This window comes from Mixophyes fleayi, chromosome 1 (assembly GCF_038048845.1).
Source record: "Mixophyes fleayi isolate aMixFle1 chromosome 1, aMixFle1.hap1, whole genome shotgun sequence".
Lineage (NCBI taxonomy): Eukaryota > Metazoa > Chordata > Amphibia > Anura > Limnodynastidae > Mixophyes > Mixophyes fleayi.
The window spans coordinates 24,142,369-24,165,864 of record NC_134402.1 but is presented as its reverse complement, the minus strand read 5'-3'; the positions used below and the strand labels follow the sequence as shown (position 1 = coordinate 24,165,864).

At 37.8% G+C, this 23,496-nt stretch overlaps 1 protein-coding gene across 1 annotated transcript; it reads right to left on the bottom strand.

Moving 5' to 3' along the window:
* Positions 1–1,835: 1,835 nt before the first annotated feature.
* Positions 1,836–2,764, bottom strand: LOC142103993 (gamma-crystallin-3-like). Its single transcript, XM_075188422.1, has 3 exons — positions 2,756–2,764; positions 2,334–2,576; positions 1,836–2,111 (listed from the first exon to the last, which is right to left on the bottom strand). The coding sequence occupies exons 1-3, from the start codon at positions 2,762–2,764 to the stop codon at positions 1,836–1,838; spliced, it is 528 nt and encodes a 175-aa protein (XP_075044523.1).
* Positions 2,765–23,496: the final 20,732 nt, after the last annotated feature.

The following is a 23,496-nucleotide window of genomic DNA, read 5'->3' as shown; positions in this document are numbered from 1 at the left end:
AGACGGGAGTTGTCAGAAAGGTGACTAGTGAGACATTTGTAGACAAGGTGTTTGAGCAGTTTAGAAGCAAATGGGTGGTGAGAGATGGGGCAGTAGCTGGACTGGATGATGGGGTGAAGATTAGGCTTAATTAAGATAGGCTAGACATAAGCAGTTTTTAAGGATGTGTAGAAGATACCAGTGGAGAGGGAAAAGTTGAAGAGGTGGGCAAGGTGGGAGCAGGCAGTAGGAGAGAGGGATCTAAGGAGGTGGGAGGGATCAGGATCAATGAGATAGGTTGCAGGGAGAGTGAACACGAGTAGAGAATGGACTTCACACCTGAGCTGGCACTGAAGGAGCACATTGGATGATGGCTGGGGCAATGGGGGGAGAGAGGCTGTGGGAATATGAGGGAAGTGGTAGAAGAAGATTTTGTTTCTGATTAAATCAGTTTTGGAAATTGATAATGGTAGCAATAAATACTGGGCTCTACATACACAGTAGTTAGTGTTATATCCTTATAGATTTTATGAGATATAAACAGTCTTTCTTGAAAAGCAATAATCTGTGTATGTGACAGTCCAGAAGCATAAAAATGGTTTATCTGACTTCTCTATGCTATCTTTTATCCGTATATGCAGGGTACTGCAATTTTTTTTATTAATTACAAATTAGTAAATATATCCAGAACAATATTGCTACAGAAATATTAGCTTGATAACATGTCATTTATAGAAACTATTGTCACCATTAATTATATGTTGTCTTAATTCAAAGTATGGTTATATTTTATCTAATTTTATGATGATTGCAAAGTCATTTATATATGGTCATCACAAATGTTGTGTTTCCTTTGCGTTACAAGGTTCATGTGGACAGATTGTGATGACTCCAGATTATATCTCTCGGTCACCAGAGGTTAAGTCACCATCTCATGTACATCAAGTTCCAGCATCTATGGCAGTAAATATTCCAGACACTCCTGAAGTTGTTTCCTGCAGAAAGCAGGGCAACCTCCAAACCTTCTCATCTACAAGCCAAGCACTCTTGAATCTGGCATCCTAGACTGGTTCGGTGGATCTGGATTAGAATCTGATTTCACTCTTACTATGAATGGAGTGAGTGCAGAGAATGCAGCAGATTATTACTGTCAGCAGTATCGGAGTAACCCTCTCACACAGTGATACAGAGCTGTACAAAAACCTCCTTCCTCTTTTTCAATTCTCTCCATGTTGAGTTATATGGACACACAGATATCAAGGGTGATGTGACATACAGAATGCTGGAGGTATTTATATATGTATAAAAATAGTGTATTGTGTAGAATTTAGCTCAGTTTTTATATGATTTAATATGTGAAAGTCCATCTGGAATTTACTTGAGTTTATATGAACAATAAATCATATTAAGAAGAGAAAGTCAGTAATAAATGTTGATATCTTTGTATATATATGTGTTTGAATTATAGTCTAATGGAAAGTCTGTATGGCACACATAGGACACAAGGATGCCTGGAGGTATATTTACTAAATTACATGTTTGAAAAGGAGGAGATGTTGCCAAGTGCAACCAATCAGATTCTAGCTATTATTATTTAGTACATTTTAAAAAATGATAGCTAGAATCTGATTGATTGCTCTAGGCAAAATCTCCACTTTTTCAAACCCGCAGTTCAGTACATATACCCCCAGCCTCACAAATATACGGTCATACTAAAATTGCTCATATCTTTTTTTCAGCAAAACCAATGGTTTGTTGGAAAAATAGTCTGAAAGGCTAAAATAAATAAATACAAATAAATAAAATGTATGTAAATGTTTTATTGACTGAAAGAACAGACTGAATTTTCTGCTGTTTTAATATATATGATGGACACGTCTGAAGGAACCAATTCTAGGGCTTGTGGCTCCCCAATCAGTGTATCTTCTGTATTCTCCAGGTCTAAGGTAAAACTGACGTCCCCTGTAGTTGGGCTCTTCATAGAACATCCAGTACCCATCTTGTATATGAGCAGAGTGGATATCATGGTAACGAAATCTCTCATTGACATTATGACAATCTTCATTGAATTCCATCATCTGACCTCTGAAGTCTTCTTTCTCATAGATCCTGGCTCTGAATGAACCTTGGTGCTGCCATAATAATGTTAAAAATTTAAAATCAAATAATTTTCAAATGTAATCCATTTCAGAAAATACTACACAATACATATATTACAAAATTATAACAGATTTAATTTTCACAATTTGCCTACTTTAAAGGCACGAAGTTTATGAGTTTAGTTTAACAATTTATTAAATGTTAACATGTTGTTTTGTAAAAGACCTTACTAAATAAAAATGGTTGCTAGTTACCTGTGGGCTTAAGCGGCAAGACCGAATGGAGTCATTGTAACCCATCCATTGCTGGAATTCAGGGTACTCTCCTCTATGGAGGAAGTACTGGTGTCCTCTGTAGTTGGGGTGTTCATACAGGATCCAGTTCCCACTGTCCACACGAATGGAGTTACAGCGTCTAAAATATGAGGACATATCTGGACATTCAGAGTTGCACTCATAGGAGCGACCCTGGAAGTTCCTGTCCTCGTAGAAAATGATCTGTGAATACAAAATATATTCATATTTCAAAATTATTTGGAAACATTTACGTTGCATGCACAAAATAAGTTCTGTAGAATACAAATTGTGTTGTCAAACTGTTTTAAGTTCTCTCTAAGATAAATCACTTTCCAATAATTGAATGAAAAAACATGTATATGATATTAGGGATATTTTACCTTTCCCATGTTGATGGTTTAAATGTGTTCTAGTGAACTGTGTATTCTGGGCATGAGGAAAGGGAGCTTTATATACACAATTTTTCTTCTGTAAGCAGAATAATACTGACTTGTCGTTCTATGTGACTATTGTTATTTATGCTCACTGGCATTATTCCAAAGCATTGTTTAGAAGGCTAAAAAGCATTTAACCTAAACCTTTCACAACCACGGACATAGCATTTTAATTTAAAGCGGTAAGTTAAAGGTAAAACACATACTCCTGATCTTGTTGCTTCTACCATTTTCCAGTGCACACTGGTCACAATCCATTATAAACAATTTTCACCTTTTAGGATATGTGAAAATCTGCAGGATTTATATTATTCAAGTAACAATACACTTTGCTAAATACATAATATACAGGAGTTGAGAAAATAACATATTTCCATATTATGGTATATTTACATAATTTAATAATATTATTCACCATGTCCATAACAATCATCATAGGTCAATGTTTTATATTTCAGTTTCCGATATTTTGCATTTCAGTGACATAGATATAGATCTCTCCCACCGCTCTTCTTCTTCGTCCCCTCTCTTCCTTGCCCTACACTGGCTTCCTTTCCCCTACAGAATCCTTTTCAAACTCCTCACCATCACCAACCTCGTCTCTACTCACACCCCATCTCGTTCCCTGCAATTGGTCAATGACCACCGCCTCTCCTTTCTTTTGATCCCCTCTTCTCACTCTAGTCCAAGATTTCTCCCGGGCTACCACCCTCCACTGGAATTACCTCCCACGCTCCACGGACAAATAAAACTCACTTCTTCCTCAAAGCACACCAGCCATCCACCTAATCTGCTCTCCATGCCTGATTTCGACACCTCTCTCTTCCCCTGTCCCGCCTCTCACTTCTCTTGCAATCGCTCCCCTCTGACACACTATTGTGGCTCCTGTCTTTATGCCCTCCATTTAGGATGTAAGCTCTCACAAGCAGGGCCCTCTTACCTCCTGTCTCTCTACCTATTCTTCTGCTCCATCTTCAGTTTGTAAGCTATGTTTGGAGTTTTAAGCAAACTCTTAATCTAGCTGCGTGATTAGTAAACACATCACTGTTACACTGACCTGCCTATACAGCCGGAGGTCTCAGCGGTTGTCAAAAGTTAAAAATTAGATAATTGTTGTAAAAATAAAATGCTTGGGGTCCCCCCCGTCCGACCACTATTTGCCCTAGAGTTGCAAGCCTACTGCTGGTTACATGAAAATTGGGGGAAAAAATTGCGTGGGATTTTCAAGCAACCAGCAGTAGTAGCAGCAGCACTATAGCAGGGGGACAGACAGCATGTGTCCCTCTGCCAAAATGACATACTAATCCGAGGCTATTCATTCACCCTAGGAGGTGTTCCGCAAAAAAACGAGTGTGCACCCCATCTAGGAATAACCAGCCTATCAGAATCTTGGCGTGCCAGATTAAAGTGGCCGGTGTGCCACATCTGACACGCGTGCCAGGGGTTGCTGACCCCTGCTGTAACCCCTAACTATACTTAGCTAGATTCTCTCAGCGAGCTAGCACATGACCAATCAGCATGAACAAGGACTGCACCGCCATAGGCAGTCCAAATCCAAAGGCAGATTTTGCCCGCTAAGCAGCAGAGTAGAATACTTAGCATAATATAAAAAAAAAAAAACAAGATAAAAAAATGGAGGGCGAGCTAAAATTGACCTTAAAACCATGGACTATCCAGTTAATATAATAATATCATATTGCAAAATATCAAAACAATACATCAATTCACCATCAAACAAATATTAACATTATTCTGAACATAGAAAGACTATATTCAAACACATAGCAAAAAGACCCAACATCAAAGAATTGAAAAGGGGCTATTCATCCAGCATCTCCCATCATACCGCACTGGCAATCAGGTGGTAAGTCCAAATAGTAGCTTCCTGATGAGAATCATAGAAAAATGTACGGCCCTCCGCTGCCACATGCAACTGATCAGGGAAAACCATAGCATAGGGAATCTGTAAATCATGGAGACATCTTAGTAACCTGAATTAATTGTGCCCTGTTTTTGAAAAAATCTGGGGAAAAATCAAAATACACTGCTACTCGTTGACCATTGTATTCTAAAGGGTCCTTCAACTGAGCCATTCGTAACATTGTGTCCTGGTCTCTATAATGCAAGATTTGAGCTATGAAGGTGCAGAGAGATGCCCCAGGTAAAGTTGCTTGGAAAGGAATATGTTGAACACTTTCAACCGCAAATTGAACCTTAAATAAATCTTCCCTTAATAATTGAATTAACCACCTTTCCTTAAAAGTCTTTGGGGCAGTGCCCTCCACTTTTTTCAGGTAGTCCAACCAAACGCACACTGTTGTGATATAGTCACTCTTCAATATCAGAAAACTTTTGCTTACAAAACGAAACTTGAGATTCCAAAATTGCAACCTGGCCCTTCACCTAGCCAGAAGCTTTTTCTAGCATTGATTTACGGGACTCCACCTCTTGCACTCTTTCTCTAATTTTTTGCACAACATGTCCGAGCAAAGAGTGATCAGCCTGCACTTCTATTTTTTCCATTACTTGTTTTTCCAAGGTCTCAATGGCCTGTAAGATCCATTGCAGTTTCACCTCATGATCAGTTGGGTATTTTGCAGGAGACAATATAGCAGAGGATTGCGAGGACACAATATAAGATGTATCTCCAGACACACCAATAGGATTGGAAATTCTAGAAAACCATTGCAACTGCCTGGCTGTGGTGGCCTGGCTATTCTTGCCATTGATATGTACATCCTAATAATATACCACACTGCGAGGAGGCTAATTGTCAGATATAACATAATCCCATATATGGCTTTTCAATAGATCAAGGGTTGCAGAATGACATGCGTATCTCAGAATGATATAGTAGATTCTATTCACACAACTAGAGCAAAGCACAGCCACTATTAATACTGAGGTTCAGGTTATGACCTATGCTCTTAAATAGACATGACAGGAATCCACAGTTCAATATAATAAATAGCCAGAAATCAGGGCCAGCCTAGGGATAAAACAGGTAGGTACAAATGAAATATACTATAAACAACTTTCTGGTTTATTGGGTGCACTTGATAGATAGCTAGGCCTGAAATAAAGGTAAAATAAGTGAACATTTTCTTTGGTGCACCCAATAAACCCGAAATTTGTTTACAATATCTTTAATTTGTAAACATTATTCACTTTTTTTGACGGTAAAAAAGCAAATAAAATTGAAGACATTGCAGAACATCTTAATCTATTAAATAAAATATTGGAATACATCTCTAGTACTAATGATTATTTTAATGGTTACTCTGACTAAACTCTTCAAACATTACTTTCTCATACATGTGAAACAAGTTCAGGTAACTTTTACTTCACATCATTGATGTTGACCCTCAATTCTTTGTAATATTCGTTCAGCTTTTCCATCTTCTCAGCACACGTTTTCCATCACCAGACGTTATAGCAATGTTTGTGTTTGTGCTCTCCTTCTCTCCTTACAAAGTTTTAACAGAAATTACTATGGTATGTATATGAAGAATAGAAAATAACTTTAATTATGTTTAACAGAACACAACATCATCTTCAACATTGGAACTTTTGCTCAGCTTGGACACTGCTTGAAATCACTTTATGCTGATATCACTCCTGGGACTGGCCAGGTATGCTGCCATGCTGGTCCATATCAACTGCAATATAGAAACCATTTTTTAATAAGATGTTAAAGGTCACAGGTTACGTTTTTTTTTAACCTTTTTTACTATATTTATGTCATGAGCCGCGGTGGTGCAGTCACCCGCTTCGACTCTCTATCCCCAGCGCCAGCTGCGCCCCAGCCATCACCATGATGACAGGTACATAATATCCTCTTCCATTCGACCTTTGACAGGACAATGGTTGGGACACTCTCTGCAGACAGCGCAGAGTTCCGGCATGATCTACAGCCGGGCGAGCATGCAAGTAAATAAATACATTTTAGTTGCCACTGCTTAAAGTCAGTTATAAATCAGCAGCTCTTGTATTAATTTAAGTAGGTCCATGTTGCTGACTATGCCAGCCATAATAGTATTAACTAGCAGCCTGCTGAGGCTGATTGTCAGACCTGTGTTCCTCCTTTGTGATTGGCCCATAAAACTATTTAAGGCAGGGAGGGCTTAGCCTCCCTGCCTCCCTGCCATCCAGGAAAGCACAGACATAACCACACAGCTAACCACAGACAGACCCACACAGGACACTGTTAAAGCCACTCAGTCACAAGCGGATAAAACTGGCAGGAGGAGCATAAAAAGGGCATGTGACCTTGAACAAAGACGTGCTTACTAGAAAAATTATAGAGTCTGCGAACCAGTTAATGACTTGATTAGGGAAACAATTCCAAAAAAATTAGAAAGTTGCCTGTTGAAATGCGAATGGATATGGAACGTTTAGCTAATGATAGGATTTATAAGGCACAGAGGTGGGATCTCTCACAAGACATTATTTTGACATAACCCCCCCCCCCCACACACACACACACACTCAGCCTGTCCAATCTCAAACATTCCATCCGCTACCATTGCACAGGCAACATCCCGTCATGAAAGCCATTTAAGTACCCCTCCTGCCCACAGGACTTCTACACCACTAAACTACTTGAAAACAGTGAACATTACCATTATGAACAGCTGTAACAACTGTGATTTACTTTTTTAATGCTAAAGTTTTGTTTTTAAGTTTTCATATCTTTTATTTGTGCCCTATTTTACTTAAAATAATCGCTTGAGCTTTCCCATCTTTAACCCATCTCTGACGCGCAGAGGTGGGTTGCATGTCACGACAGCCTATAGGCCATAATCTGCGCTTCCACTGCCTCCTGCCATACAGGGGAGACACATGTTTGCCCTCAATTCTCATAAATATTAATTTGAACTTTCCCATCTTTAACTCCTCTCTATAGGCCAAAATCAACACTCACTGCTATACTTCTACTAAATGCTGGCAAACAGTGGAAGTGCTTGCTGCTTGTAATCTGTTGATATGCTGAGTTTCTATTTTAATAAAAAAAAGTTTATTTAGCATCAGACTATTTCTTTCATCAACCTTCATATATTTTCCAAAGCAGAACTTGCACGATAGACTCACAGGGCTCAGGTATGATCAAACTCAGAACTTGCGGTGAAATTTTTGTGCTGTATTTGAGATCAGTCAGTGTCCTTCCTATGTCAAAAATCTTAGAGTAGCAACCAGTCTCTGTTCTGCAGATATGGCTCTCCTTAAATGCTTAAATGGGTGTCCTTCTTCTGGATGAGTGGGGTGACAAGCTGGACCAATTCTTGGATTGTGGGAACAGACATTCGCAGAAAATTCCTGACGTCATCTGGATTGTTGTCCCGTATCTCTTGTAGCAGAGGCATATGTGAAAAAGTGTCTCTCCTCTGGAACCACTCGTTGGTACAATAAGTTCTATTCTTTCTTCTTCTTTCTCTCTGGGTCTGTGCTTGCAGTGTTCTTGTCATCGCGAGAAGCAACAAACCACAAGTTTTCTGATGATTTATTGTGACCAATATATTAAAATAAATAGTTGGAATTGTGCAGTTACGAATGGAGTTAAAGAATGTACAGTATGCACAAAGATGTCCAATAGAATGAATGTTGATGACATATTTTATTTTCCAGAATATTTGTTTGTGGGTGTTGTTTGCACTGTTCATGCTTTTATTTAAATTTGTTTAGCATATTGCTGCTGGGAGGTCATATATCTGCACAGTGTGTACGGAGTAACAATCTTTTGAGACAATATTACCACAGTGAAAAATCACAGCTGGGACACTAAATCCTGTAAAAATCATTTAAAACATATATAGTGGCTACGCATGAATAGGCATGTTGATCGAAACTTCAGTCATTGGTAAAGTCGGTTGAAAATATTTGTAGCGTGTACCCAGCCTAACTGTCTCATGTATGTGGAGACCCTGGAACTCTTTAAGTACTACCATGAACTGCCCAACAGCCACTATAAGTTTGCTAGAGGAGTCAGCCATGCCAAACATCATCATCATCTCAGGACCTTGCCTAGGATGTACATTTTCCATATCACCAGGATCTCTTAACAAAAATTGGGTAAACCAAATAAAAAAAGGCCCTCTTGAGCCACACACAGTAAATTGATTTGAACCACCGCCACATACCAACCACTTTTTCCACTCCATCCTGAAAATATGAACCCCAAGTATCTATCTCTTTAAGGTGTACTCCATCCCTTTGAAATAAGTATGTATCCCCACCTGTTAAGTGAATATGACTGATGACTACGCCCCATTGCAAACTGGATAATTATTATCCTTGATACTCCCAAACAAATTTAACCCACAATTTAATTGAGCAAAATATAGCAGCAAATAACCATTTTCAGATATGAAATATGTACCAGCACATGTACTGCAAGTGTTAACATACTGTCTTAAATTTCTTTTTTTGTTTACAGATCTCATCACCTCCTTCCATTGTCTCCGTCACTGCACTATAGCCCCACCAGGCCATCCCTTTTCACCACCTTAAACTTGTTGCTCTTGAACAATATTTCTTGATGTCTACATTCGCTACAGAAAACACAAGAGATAAAATGGACCACACTATGCCAAATTTACAGCATCTGTTCTGCCATAAAAGTGTTTGGACCATTAATTTGCACATCTAAGATAAAGCCCCAATGGCTGGAAAACCCTAATGCCCAATACTCAGTTTCTGCATATTAAAATAATATATTTAACAGTATATACAACAAGTATAAAAGGAATGCCTGATTGATGAAGTTGGTCTGAAACACTGGCAGCCTTGTATGTACATAGTCTGTAATCTTCTAGAAATAATGGAACATTCAGATAGGAAGCAGCACAACAACTTGCAAGCACAGCACTTGGAGTGATACAAACTTCAGAAATGTCTATATGACATCAAAGATCTGAGAGTCAAAGCTTTAGGAAGTTAATGATACTGAAGCAGCAATAATTGTTCCAAGCGTCTATTCAAACAAATGCGCAATCTGGAGCAACACAGTCACAGTGATGGAAACAGAAACTGCTTCAAGATAATAAGTCAGTAGTACATAGCAATCAAAAAGTAAATAGTCTCAGTCAGGTCAATTCTCAGTGCAGGTTAAAGATACAGGCAGAAAGCGGTAATGGTGTTATTATTATTATTTATATAGCGCCACTAATTCCGCAGCACTGTACAGAGAACTCATTCACATCAGTCCCTGCCCCATTGGGGCTTACAGTCTAAATTCCCTAACACACACACACAGACATACAGACAGAGACAGACACACAGACTAGGGTCAATTTGTTAGCAGCCAATTAATCTACCAGTATGTTTTTGGAGTGTGGGAGGAAACCGGAGCACCCGGAGGAAACCCATGCAAACATGGGGAGAACATACAAACTCCTCACAGATAAGGCCATGGCTGGGAATTGAACTCATGACCCCAGTGCTGTAAGGCAGAAGTGCTAACCACTTAGCCACCAGAAGCTGGGTCAGTATGACTGCTGGTAGACAAGTGATGGCTAGAACAGATGCCAGGATAGGTGCACAAATGTGAGGCAACATGTATGCTGAACACTGCTCAGGATTAGACTCAATCATCGAGCACATCAGCTCTCCACTGACCACTTGCATATCACTAAAATATCTCCATATTATATTATACCCATAGCTCTCAATGTCTAGTATTTGACCTCATGCTTCCCTTACACCTGTCCAACTGCCAGCCTACTAAACGTCTGTGAAAGTTAACATCTTGGAAATTTCTTATACAATTTTTCCTAAATAAAAAAAATAATTCTGGCTTTCCGAGTCCCAGACAGGGTCACTGATGACAAGGTTTGTAACAAAAAGCTTTATCTTAAACTCCGCTGGTGGAGAGGACAATGACCATAGCAGGATGCTATAGTAGGGCAAATGACATGGGAATATGTCAGCATAGTAAAATTAACTTCTTCTTTCTTTATACACAGGAAGTTCAGAAATTTCATGAAATTCATTCTTGGTATTTTAAACCCCTGATCATTAAGTGGTTGTCTGAAATCTTAATAACAGAAGAGACAAATAATTTGCATATTACCTGTTTTATTATTATTTATTTATCTTCTATTTAAAAGATGCCACAAAAGGTCTGCAGTACCGTACAGAGACATTGCATTCTACTAGTAATGTCATACCTTTTATTTGGGTTGGGAACTTCTGTCTCATTGATTCCTCTATCAAATGAGTAACCTGATGCCATTTAGGGATGATATAAATTTATATTATGGCTACATGTTTAGATATGTATAATTGTGGATAAACAGACTCTATGGCCTAGATTTACTAAGCTGCGGGTTTGAAAAAGTGGGGATGTTGCCTATAGCAACCAATCAGATTCTAGCTGTCATTTTGTAGAAAGTACTAACTAAATGAAAGCTAGAATCTGATTGGTTGCTATAGGCAACATCCCCACTTTTTCAAACCCGCAGCTTAGTAAATCTAGCCCTATATGTTGAGATTTGACTCCACATATGTTGATTGCCATTAAATTAATTTGGGGTGGAATATACAACCTATATATGGAAACAGATATAGAAGTTTTTAATGTCTTTGAAAAATTCTGAGTGACTCAAGACAAAATGCGTCAGCCAACTAGGTTATACAGGATCTCACTGTACCTGTTATAAATATTTATTTCCATTCACTCATCTGATCAAGCATGGAATATGTATCCAGCGGTCACCTAATTAACATTGATAACAATATGTTACCGATAACACTTGAGCTGTGATTCCAGAGCTAACTCAAACTTGGTAAGCTGTGCATTGTTTAATATCACCGCTCGGCGGTTCCTACAGACATCCGGACTGATTATCTACATTGTAGAGGTAACTCCGGTATAGGAAGCAGCTTGCTGAAAATCATTACCACACGGTGGTTATCTTGAGTACCCGGTCGGACAGGTAAAATAAACTTAGGAAGTTGTTTGCTGTTTAACATTCACCACTCGGTGGCTCCCACGGACATCTACACAGATTGGGCCTTATTCGTTAGCATTCGTACAGCTAAATAAAATGAGTAACTTTGAAAACTTGGCAAAACCATGTTGCATTGGAGGAGAGGTAAATTTAAAATGTGAGGACATATTTATAATTGGGGCAAAGCATGTCTTAGATCAACTTTTAATGTCAGTGTAAAAATAGCTATCAAGTGTTTGCGTCCTACATGAATAAACAGCCAGTATTTTCCCTATGTGCAAAATAATAAACTCATTTGCACCTCTTGCATTATAACATGGTTTTGCCAAGATTAAGAGTTACTCATTGTTTTGCTTTACTTTCCTTAATGAATCAGGCCCATTATCTGTATTACAGAGTTAACTCCGTTATAGGAAACAGCTTATTGAATATCACCAATGCTCGGTGGTTATCTAGAGTACCCGGATGGACATGAGCACTATACCCATCAGATCAGCTATATTACCACTAAGCAGGAATTTGTGTATATATCATTCTCTATCTACTAACCTATTTGGGGACTCTATTGTACCTTAGGATAGATCTTGATTGAGTTTTGTGATTTTCATTTCCATTGCTTGATCTGAACAGGTGCTTTACATTTGAAATATTGACTGTTAAAGCAAATAAAACAAGAACAGCTTTTGTCTATATGAGTGTAGTTCCTATGATTTTATAACAAATGCAATATTATTGCTATTTGTAGTTATTATTGATACAACAATTACCGTGTATACCTAAATTTGGAAAGTATATACCATGTTTTATTGGTTGTTGTTGTTTCATATAATATATTATTCAGTTAAGTTGTTGAAATAGTTTTTATTATTTATGTATGTTATATCTAGCTTAATAAATATTTTCATATGTTTATAGAGAGCCTTTTGTCTATTGATTCTGCCTCAGTGATCGATCTGATTAAATGGTATGGATATATATATATATATATATATATATTACATCTCATCTTTAATGTAAATTTAAATAGTAGAACATTATACATTGTGGGTATGTTCCCTATTTGAGTCTTTACTTAGATACTGGTGCTGTTCAGTCTATGGTCAGCACTGTATTAAATATACTATAAATATTTTTTTAAGATTTCATTGTTAGTGAGGAAGCTAGCAAGGTCCCAGATCACAGATGCAAGTGTTAGACAGATTTTAACATTGACACAATAGAGTTCAGCGCTGGATATCTACATGTATTGTTTTCAGCGCTCTACAGAGAGCAAAGGAGGAAACAGTGCACGTCAAAAAGGGCAAAAACAAAACAAAGCGCAAATAAATTATTGACCACATACAGTATATATATATATATATATATATATATATATATATATATATATATATATTTTTAAACAAGTTTGGAATATCCTTGGAAAGGACTAAACTAAACAATAAATAGAGTTTGATATTACCACAGGTTCATAGGTAGAGCTGACTGCATTACACACATTATCTCTGTGCAAATACATGCACACTACAATTGGAAATATATTTTTTCAGAAAACCAATGGTTAGTTGGAGAATTAGGCTGATGCAAGGGCTATAATAAATAAAGGCATAAATAAATAAAATATAACAACCAGGTAGCTCAAAATGTTTTATTGAATGAATAAACAGACTGATTTTTCAGTTGTTTTAATAGGTATGATGGACACGTCTGAAGGAACCAATTCTGGGGCCTGTGGCTCCCCAATCAGTGTATCTTCTGTATTCTCCAGGTCTCAGATAAAACTGACGCCCCCTGTAGTTGGGCTCTTCATAGAACATCCAGTAACCATCTTGTATATGAGCAGAGTGGATATCATTGTAACGGAATCTCTCATTGACATTTTGACAATCTTCATTGAATTCCATCATCTGACCTTTGAAGTCTTCTTTCTCATAGATTCTGACTCTGAATGAACCTTGGTGCTGCAATAATAATATTATAATAATTTTAAAAATTTAAATTAAAATAATTTTCAAGTGTAATCCATTTCAGATAATAATACACAGTATATATATATATATATATATATATATATATATATATATATATATATATATAACATAACTATAACTGATTTTAATGTTCACTCTTTGTCTAATATTAAGGCATTCTTTAGATGAGTTTTGTTCAACAATTTATGAAATGTGAACATGTTGTATTTTAAGAGACCTTAATGAACATTGGTGCTGCCATAATAATTAAAAAAATTACAATCATTTGCAAATGTAATCCATTTCAGAAAATAATCCACAGTAAATATATAACAAAATTAAAATTGATTTTAATTTTCAGGCATTAATTACATGAGTTTTGTTCAACAATTTAGGAAATGTCAACATGTTGTATTTTAAGAGACCTTGCTAAATAAAAATGTCTGCTAGTTACCTGTGGGCTTAGGCGACAAGACCGAATGGAGTCATTGTAACCCATCCATTGCTGGAATTCAGGGTACTCTCCTTTATGGAGGAAGTACTGGTGTCCTCTGTAGTTGGGGTGTTCATACAGGATCCAGTTCCCACTGTCCACACGAATGGAGTTACAGCGTCTAAAATATGAGGACAAGTCTGGACATTCAGAGTTGCACTCATAGGAGCGACCCTGGAAGTTCCTGTCCTCGTAGAAAACGATCTGTAAAAAATAATATATTCATATTTTCTGGAAACATTTACATTACATGCATAAAACAAATTCTGTAGAACAAAAATGATGAAATCAGACTGTTGTCAGTTCTAAGATAAATCACTTTTTTCGTAATTGAATGAAAAAACATGTATATGACATTAGTGATATTTTACCTTTCCCATGTTGTGGTTGTTTAAATGTGTTCTAGCGAACTGTGCATTCAGGGCATGAGGAAAGGGAGGTTTATATACACAATTTTTCTTCTGTAAGCAAAAAAGCTGTTTTAACTTTGAATGCTGACTTGTCGTTCTATGTGACTATTGTTCCTGTATGCTCACTGGCCCCTTTATTCCAAAGCATTGCTTAGAATGCTAAAATGCATTTGAAACCAAACCTTTCACAAATGTATAAAGGGTCACAATTATTCAGTTTTATGAACTCTGCATTTTCATTTAGAGGGGTACTTTTTAAACAGAAATATATACATCTAATTATTTTGCTTCTAATAATTTTGCAGTGCACATTAGTTGCAATCCACTATGAGTTATGTCCATAAATTCCATTATTGCAAGAGCACAAGTCAATTTTTTTGCTGAATACCTAATATACCAAAATTTAAAAAAATCCATAGGCAAATATAGATTTAGCAAAGAAATATTTTTTAAGGCGTAGACATTTATGTTGAAACCCCCCAAAAAAAATATGTAATATACTACTAGATTCAGTGGTTGAAGTTGAAATTTAGTGAATGGATGATAGTTTTACAAAACATCATACTATTATGGTTCCCAGTATGAACACCACAGAGAGGTGGGTAAATGAATCAGAGTGTCTTTATTTTGAACTCAGGTAACCTGGGACTGGCCTGAGAGGCAGATGCCCCTCTGCCCAGCCAGCTCGGCCAGCCCCTGCAGGTCACACATGTATAAAATAGATGCAGTCATTAGTAATGCAGCTAGCACAAGTCCATAGAAACAGCAGGGACAGGGTACTAGGATTACCAAGCTTAATTGAGGAAGCGGGAAACACTGAATAATAGGTAGAAATGGCGAACTGCAGATAGAGTATACCAGTATTAATAGGGTTTGGCTAAGAAGCAGGAGTCACTGGATAATAGGCACAAATGGAGAACTGCAGGTACAGGATACCAGGACTACCAGGTTTAGTTAAGAAGCCAAAATTACTAGAAAGCAGGCACAATAGGATGACTTCAGATACAGGATACTGGAATTTAAAGGTTTAGCAGAGAAGCTGAAGTTACTGGAGAGTAGGCGCAATAGGATAGCAGCAGGTACAGGATACCAAAATGACCAGTATTAACTGTGGTAGCAAGAGACCAGGGAAGAAGGTCAGACATGCCAGGGACAGAGGTAGAGAGTTCCACAACAGTTCCAGGGGATAAACAGAAGTACAGTCAAACAAAGTCGAATTCAGAGCCACTGTAAAAAGAATAAGATGATGAGACAAACAGGATTTATATACCAGGAGATGAATCAGGACCAGGTCTCAGGAGTTACTCAAAGAGACCAGCAGCAGAGACAATGAATTGAACTGGCACCATTCTGTTGGAAAATGCAGTCTTAAAAAGGCCAGACAGGTGATCAGGATCCAGATCAAATGATGAGGGCTTCCACATGGGAGATGATGTACTGCAGACAGAGGTAGATAGTAACACATATGGTATGACATTTGGCAGGATTTTTTAAGAATTCATCAAAAACTATACAAAAAAAGTTTGCCATTAACAGTAATGTGACACATTGGCAACTGGAATATTTCCAGGCCTGAAGTATACTTTTTCTAGTATCAATGTAGACATCTTGTTGATTTTCATTAGCTGTTCAAATACAAGCCCAAGCATGCACTTCCCTGCCTGCCTTGTAGCTCCATAACATCTTGGGTTCCATAGGTTGCTCAAACAGAATTTTCACTTCAGATGTCCCGCTTCTCTTACATTTTCTTTGCAAGAGGAAGTCCTGGATAGGGGAGGAGTCATCTTGCCTTAGAAACTTGGATGCAGGACTAACTCCAATCACTCGTGAGGATATTGATGATGAAGGTGTTGGGGGTATAGATTGCAGGTTCTGGGATCTAGATGAGAGAAGGGAGGTAGCTGATGCTGGACTGCTTGTTGTTATTTTTTAGCATAAGTTTCCATGAACTCACTTCAAATGGCGTAATATGGATGAGGTTCCCGAGGGTGGGTGATCTATGATGAGACAACTGGATTAGTATTGATCAGTAGCTAAGGTTGAGTACAGTGCTTTCCCTCCATCATATCAGTGGACAGTGCCAACAAATTGGTGTGGTGTCTTTTATTACATAGCGTCAGTGTATCGGTTGAGATTAAAGGTTTAGTTATGTTATCAACCGCTAAGCAATATTTTGTATTACTATCTTTGTAGTGGGGATTACGTCAAGTGATCACATGCCTGACCTTACTTAATCAATAGTTAGAGTCCGTTCTAGAGTGTTTAACCAGTGTGTTTTTGTTCTAAGTGTGTTTTTGTTATAAGTGTTATACAGATTTCTATAGCATGATAAGAGATGAACAGGAGGGGAACATTCTACCTGGAAACACAGCTACATGAGGACAACATTCAACAATCACCTGTGAGTTATCCTCCACCTCATGCACCTTCCATGTGCACAGCCTGGACACTCAATGCTCAACTGTTTATCAACCTTTCTTCTTACAGCTACAGTTTGTCAGGCGCAGCACATCTGGCTAAGGTCCCTACCTCTACTGACTGTGGCTTTACAATGCTACAAATGGCTAGACAACTGTTGTCAGAATTTGGGTAAAAATAATTCCACATACAAGAAGTGGATTTTTTGGCCTTATGCCCAGGCATGACAATGGCCTTCTTCTTATCACTGGAAAGAACTGCTGCAGTCTTTGTCTGAAAGTGTAAGTAAATAATATTGTGATCTGTGAGGTGGTCAAAATTGACTACAAATTACTTGAAATTAGTGTTATTGAGGTTAATAATAAAGTAGAGGTGAAAAATAAGCAAAAATATGTGATTTTAGCAAAAAAATAGGGATTTTAGGGAAAATTAGGGATCCAAAACCAAAGCCAAAACACGCAAGGGCAGTTTTCCAAAAACCAAAACCAAAACACGGTGATAATTCAGATCCAAAACCAAAACCAGAACACAGGGGTCAGTGAACATCTCTAATATACAGTAGATACATATGCATATCCGACTTCCATGCATTCTATGTGGCGCAGAATGTTTTGACGCTGAATCTGAACAATACAGTCCTGAGAGAACAGTTCCCGAAAGTAGTTGGGATCATTTGCAAAACAACAGCTCCATTACATTTGAGAATACTGAACACTTGAAAGACTCTAACCAAACTATAAAGACTGGAAGCAGAGCCTGAATTAGTAGACTTGTTGAAGCAAACCATATAATTCTCCCCATATTTATATGGGGAGAATGTATAGCACAACTTAATACCGTGACTACTATGGTCACTTTGAATGTCAAAATACAGAGGCTAATGTTAGAAGAAGAATGAAAGAAGATATAAAGAAAAAAGATGTAGGGAACACACTGCTTATGGTGTGAACAGAAATTACAGCTGAGTCAAAAGGCCTCATTGCAACCCATTGTAAGTGTCACACATTGCACCAGCTAAACCTGCATTATGGTCTGTTCACACCTGTTTCCCTCTTTCTGCATTCACTTGCTGGGCTGAGCTGAGCATGCACACATCTCGTATGCTCATTACTTCTTGCACTCTCTTGATTGGCTAATTGCCTGTCAGCTCTGCCTATTTAAAGCACCTGCTATTTTACCAAGTTGCCAGATCTCTAGGTCTCTCCTCCAGGTTAGACATTTCCCTGTACTGGCTACTGTATCTTTACTTTATTTCTTGTGCTCCTGATACAAAGGCGCTACCAAGCTCCACAGGATTCATCCGCAGTTGCTGATGCAGAATCCTCTTTCTACTGTATTCTCGCTTATAGGCTCTGCCTAGATCCACTGGACCTCTTCGGTAACCACTACTGCAGAATATCCTCTTCTGTCCCCGTTCCTCAATATTTTAAGCTCTCCTACAGGTTTTGCCCATTGCCCTCTGAGAGAACCGTGACCTGCGGTTAGGAAGCCTCCAAGACCCTTCTCCCTTGCAGGAGCCTCTGGTGAAAACCTCCCTCTCCATTAGACTCCGCACCTCAAAGAGGGTAGTTCTAAACCGGGCAAACTAGTCGGCCACTCCTAGTCCTCCGTATCGTGACAGTAAGTAGTCGACCATCAGAGTTTATGGCAATTGATTATGTAAAGCTCAGTCACAGCTGGACAGGATACAGCTTTGCTCTGACCACCATTGACCATTATACTAAGTTTGTAGTAGCCCAACCTGTTGAAGTCTTTTGGGAAGCTTTGTGCGACGATATGGTTATCCTAAGGCCGTTCTCACTGATAAAGGGACAGTTTTTGAGTCTGTTATTTAATTAATTAGTCTTTAAGAGTTAGTTATTTAGTAATATATAGAAACAGAATTTAATAGTCATTTATAATTAATTGCAGATAGATTGAAGTATTAATCCATCTTCGGTATTTAGTGGACTCGTTGAGGATTAGAGGTCAGTGTTGAAGCCTTATAGATTCAGCAAGGTAACTGATCTCTGGTTAGTGGTTAATTAATGTCTGAGGTTAAATAATGGAATTAAGGAATTGACACGAAACTAGAATATAAAAATAGAAATCTGCCGATTAATTAGCACGATAAAAATAAACAATTATATTGTAATCCAATTGCCTCTTTAGTATAGCCCTAATATATTGTATACTGTTTGGGGGAACACTTGCCTCTACACTTTGATGAGTTGAATGCAGAAACTACTGTATAGTTAATGGACTATAGGTGGAGGCCTCCAAAATTTCAGGGGCAGGGCTGAAGATGTTTATGTGCTGAAGTTGTGGATGTCCTGCATTTTAACTGTGATGACAAAATTGCAAGACAGTGTATGGGCAACATGGAGAAGGAGAGCACTTCCTGTTTTACAAACAGAGAACATACCGGCAAGTGGCATAGTGAATAAACATATAACATTGTTAATGGGTACAATATTTAATTGCCCATTACGCTGAAAATGAAAGTTATTCAATATACCATTTAATGTGAATGAACATTATAAAGTGTCAGTCTGCCATGTGACTGGCATTTCTCATCTGTGAAGACTTCAGTGATGTCAACCCAACCACTACCTCAACTTCTATAGTATTCTCCATAAATCTTGGTGTGCTGTGCATACTGGGACTTTTTCTCCTAAGAAAGATATGTAGGACACAACAAGCCATCACCACCTTATCTATTTTGTCTAGGTGCAAATTTCTGCTGGGGTAGAAAATCCTAAATCTGTTACTCAATACATAAATAGTATGTTCCACAACTCGCCTTGCTTAAAAAGGTTCACCTTTCTGGTGTTAGACTTTTTTGGGAATAAGATTTTAATATATTGTTTTGCAGTACAAAGACTTCATCAGCAACAAAAACAAAATTTAGTCCAAATTGTGTTTCGGTGCGTGGTAGCAAATCCAGTGAATTTTTTTATAAGTTTGTCATGGAAGGGAGTCTGTTCCAATGCTCCACCATTTGACATTTTTCCATTTTTACCGATGTCCACAAATAGAAATTCATAGTTGGCCTGCACTATACCCATCAGAAAAATAGGATCCACTTTTTGAGGGTGGCCTTATTCTCACATGTTTGCCATCTATGGCACTGCCACAATTGAGGAAATTCCAAAGTGTTTCAAAATCTCACTCAATAAGTTGTTTTCTTCAACCGTCGTAGGAAACTGTAAGAGAGAATGTTGTAATGTTAAATATATTATCATGCATATATATAATAATATATTATATTAGCCTGTATTATCATACTAACTAGTTTACATTCTGTTTTTATGTCTGTGATGTGACAGAGCAATGTGGGACAATGCACCAAGCTAACAGAAGACAGCCAGGAAAGAACCGAGATATCCACACAGTAAACCACAAACATACCCACACAGCCACAAGGGGATCAAATTAGCAGGAGGGGTAAGTAAAGGACATGTGACCTTGAACAATGAGACGCGCCTGCGAGCCAGTTAATGACAAAGAAGCCAGGCGAATGAGATCTGCTTGGAGCAACAGTGGTAAAGAAAAAATGAGAAGGTTGCCTGTTGAAATGCGAATGGAGATGAAACATTTAGCTATTGATATGATTATAAGGCACAGGGGGGAGAACCTCTCACAAGACATATCCGGATGGTCCAATCTCAAACATTCCATTCACTACCACTTCACTAATAAAATCTTATCATGGGAATCCAAACATGTACCCCTCCTGAATACAGGACTTCAACACTAATGGGAAGCAGAGGTATAGCACAATGCAAAGAAAGTCCATCATACTATAAAACTAGTGAACATTACCATTGTTAAAAAATAAAAAATCAAGTTTTTAGATGTTTTATGTGTGCCCTATTTTACTTAAAATATTTGTTTGCTTTCCCATCTTCAACCCATCTCTGATGTGCAGAGATGGGTACCAGATGGGTACCATATCCCGACCACCTATTGACCTAACTCAATGTGCTGCCATATAGTGGAAGTGCATGTTTGCCTCGATTCTCATAAATATCTGTTTTAGCTTTCCAATCTTTAACCCATCTCTGATCTCTTGATCTTCCTCTTTATGCTGGCAATGTATGTATTTTGTTTGTTTTGTTTGTGTGGTTTTTATTATGTGGATATGTTTAGTTTCTACATTAATACAAATAAGTTTGTTTAAAATCAGACCATTTCTTTCACTATCCTTCTTATATTTTTCATGCAGAACTTGTACGATAACCTCACAGGTCTCAAGTATGATCAAACCCAGAGCTTGTGGTAAAATTGCTGTGCTGTATTTGAGATCATACAGTGTCCTTCCTGTGGCCAATAATTGTAGGCTAGCAACCAGTCCCTGCTCTGCAGATATGGGTCTGTTTAAATGGGTGACCTCCTTCTGGATCAGTGGGGTGACAAGCTGTCCAACAAGTCTGATTCTTTCTACTTTGTTCCCTCTGGGTCTGTGTTTGCAGAGTTCTTGCCATAGCGAAAAGCAATAAACTACAAGATTTTTGTTGATGTATTGTGGCAATTATATTAAAACTTAGTTGACGAATGTACACTATACACAAAAACATCCAATAGAACGAATGGTGATGATTTATTTTCTTTTCCAGAATCCTTGTTTGTGGGTCTTGTGTGTGCGGAGGTTTAGCCCTTTATTTAAATTTATTTAGCATATTGCTGCTGGGAGGCCATATATCTGCACAGTGTGTACGGAGTTAAAATCTTTTGACGCAATGATTATGACAGACAAAAATCATAGTTTGGATGCTAAATTGTGGAAAACTCATTTAAAACGTTTATAGGGTCCACGCATTAATCGGCATACTGATCAGGACTTCAGTCATTGGTAAAATCACTAAAGATTCGCTAAACATTTTCTGTAGTGTGTACCCAGCCTAAAGTTGTTTATCAGAAACCGGTGCTCACTGTGCCCTGTGCTGTAAGCAGAAAATCAGGGTGAGAATCGTGCCCTGGGGACAGAGAGGTCAGTGTAGGTCATTTCAGTGCAAACAGCCTTTCATGTGTAAAATGTTGGTGTATCAGACTCAGCTCTGTGCCCATCAGTGTTATGTTCTGCTTTGAAGTATTGTCTCTTTCAATATTACAAGCTGTCACTGTGGATGGGTATCAGTGTGCAGTGTAAGTACATTAATGGGCCTACAGAAACATTGGGGGGATGACAGTAAAAATTAAATATACATTGCCTGAGAATTGGTGAGCAAGTAAATGAGCATTGTGTATGTATATTGTTGATTAATAATTGTGCAATGTGTGTGTGTGAGTTAGTGATCAGATGTAATAATAAAAATTTATTGCAAATGGGTAGAGGTAAACAATAGATGGGCAGTGTGGATGATAATTAGTGATCAGCATAACTGCATCGTGGATGGATATTATTGATCAGTAGACATGCAATATAGATTAATATTGATGATGCTAAAGCATGAATTTTCCTGTTTTTGTCACTCCAACATAGTATGCTGGGAAAGGATAAACTTACCATGCAGAAAAGTAAATGCTTACTGTGCACATTACGGTAAAACAAACATTTTGCAGACCCAAATATACAGTATGTTACACAGTCCCTTTCTTACTACACACATTTTCCCAATGCACAGCATAAATATGTCTATGATCACTATACACTATACACATTTCCAATGCGCAGTACACGCATGTCCATAATTACCATCATATGCGCAATAGCCGACATGTACATATCTATAATCACCATAAATATTCCCAAAAACGTTTTCTGTCATTGATCATACTGCTACACTTGTTTCATAAAGTGGATTCAAATTAGCTGGCATTAAGTATAGAAAATACTATGTGTAACTAATGACACCTCACTTTGCTTCCTGCTAATATTTGCCAATAAATCTGGAACGTTGAGCAAATATATATATATAACTCAATAGACATAGAAGGACCGCGCCTTCAGGTGTATATAATTTATAGATGGTGAATTTGTGTACAATGTACAATAAGCACAGAACAGTCCAAACAATATATATATATATATCCAGTCAATGTCTATGTAGAACACCGCAAAGTATTCATAAAACCAATATGTAGGATGAGGATAGAAATTCGATAACGGATCAGCGTGTAACAATCTGAAACACCGTGCAGTATGGTAATAAGATGGTGTGCGTACCAGATATAAATGATAAAACCGCTTATCTGTATAGTGGCTCCTAGGTCATCCCGACGTGTGGTATTCCACCATGTCTCCCTCGGCCGCAGAAATACGATAGTAAATAGAGTATGTTCTAAGAGTAATCACAACCGCATCACCAATCTCATTCACTCATCATTAGGAGAAAATATATGAAAATATATGATGTAATATTTTATATAAGAAATTTAATTAGCAGATGGTTTTTTAAAATTCAAACTCACAATGCAGATAAAATATAAATGCTTATCTGAAAGATATACAGGCGAGATCAATGGTATG

Excerpts from the sequence above, each read along its gene's own strand:
- LOC142103993 (XM_075188422.1), bottom strand. Across the intron at positions 2,112-2,333 it reads CTTGCCGCTTAAGCCCACAG|CACCAAGGTTCATTCAGAGC; the intron begins GTAACTAGCAAC and ends TTATTATGGCAG.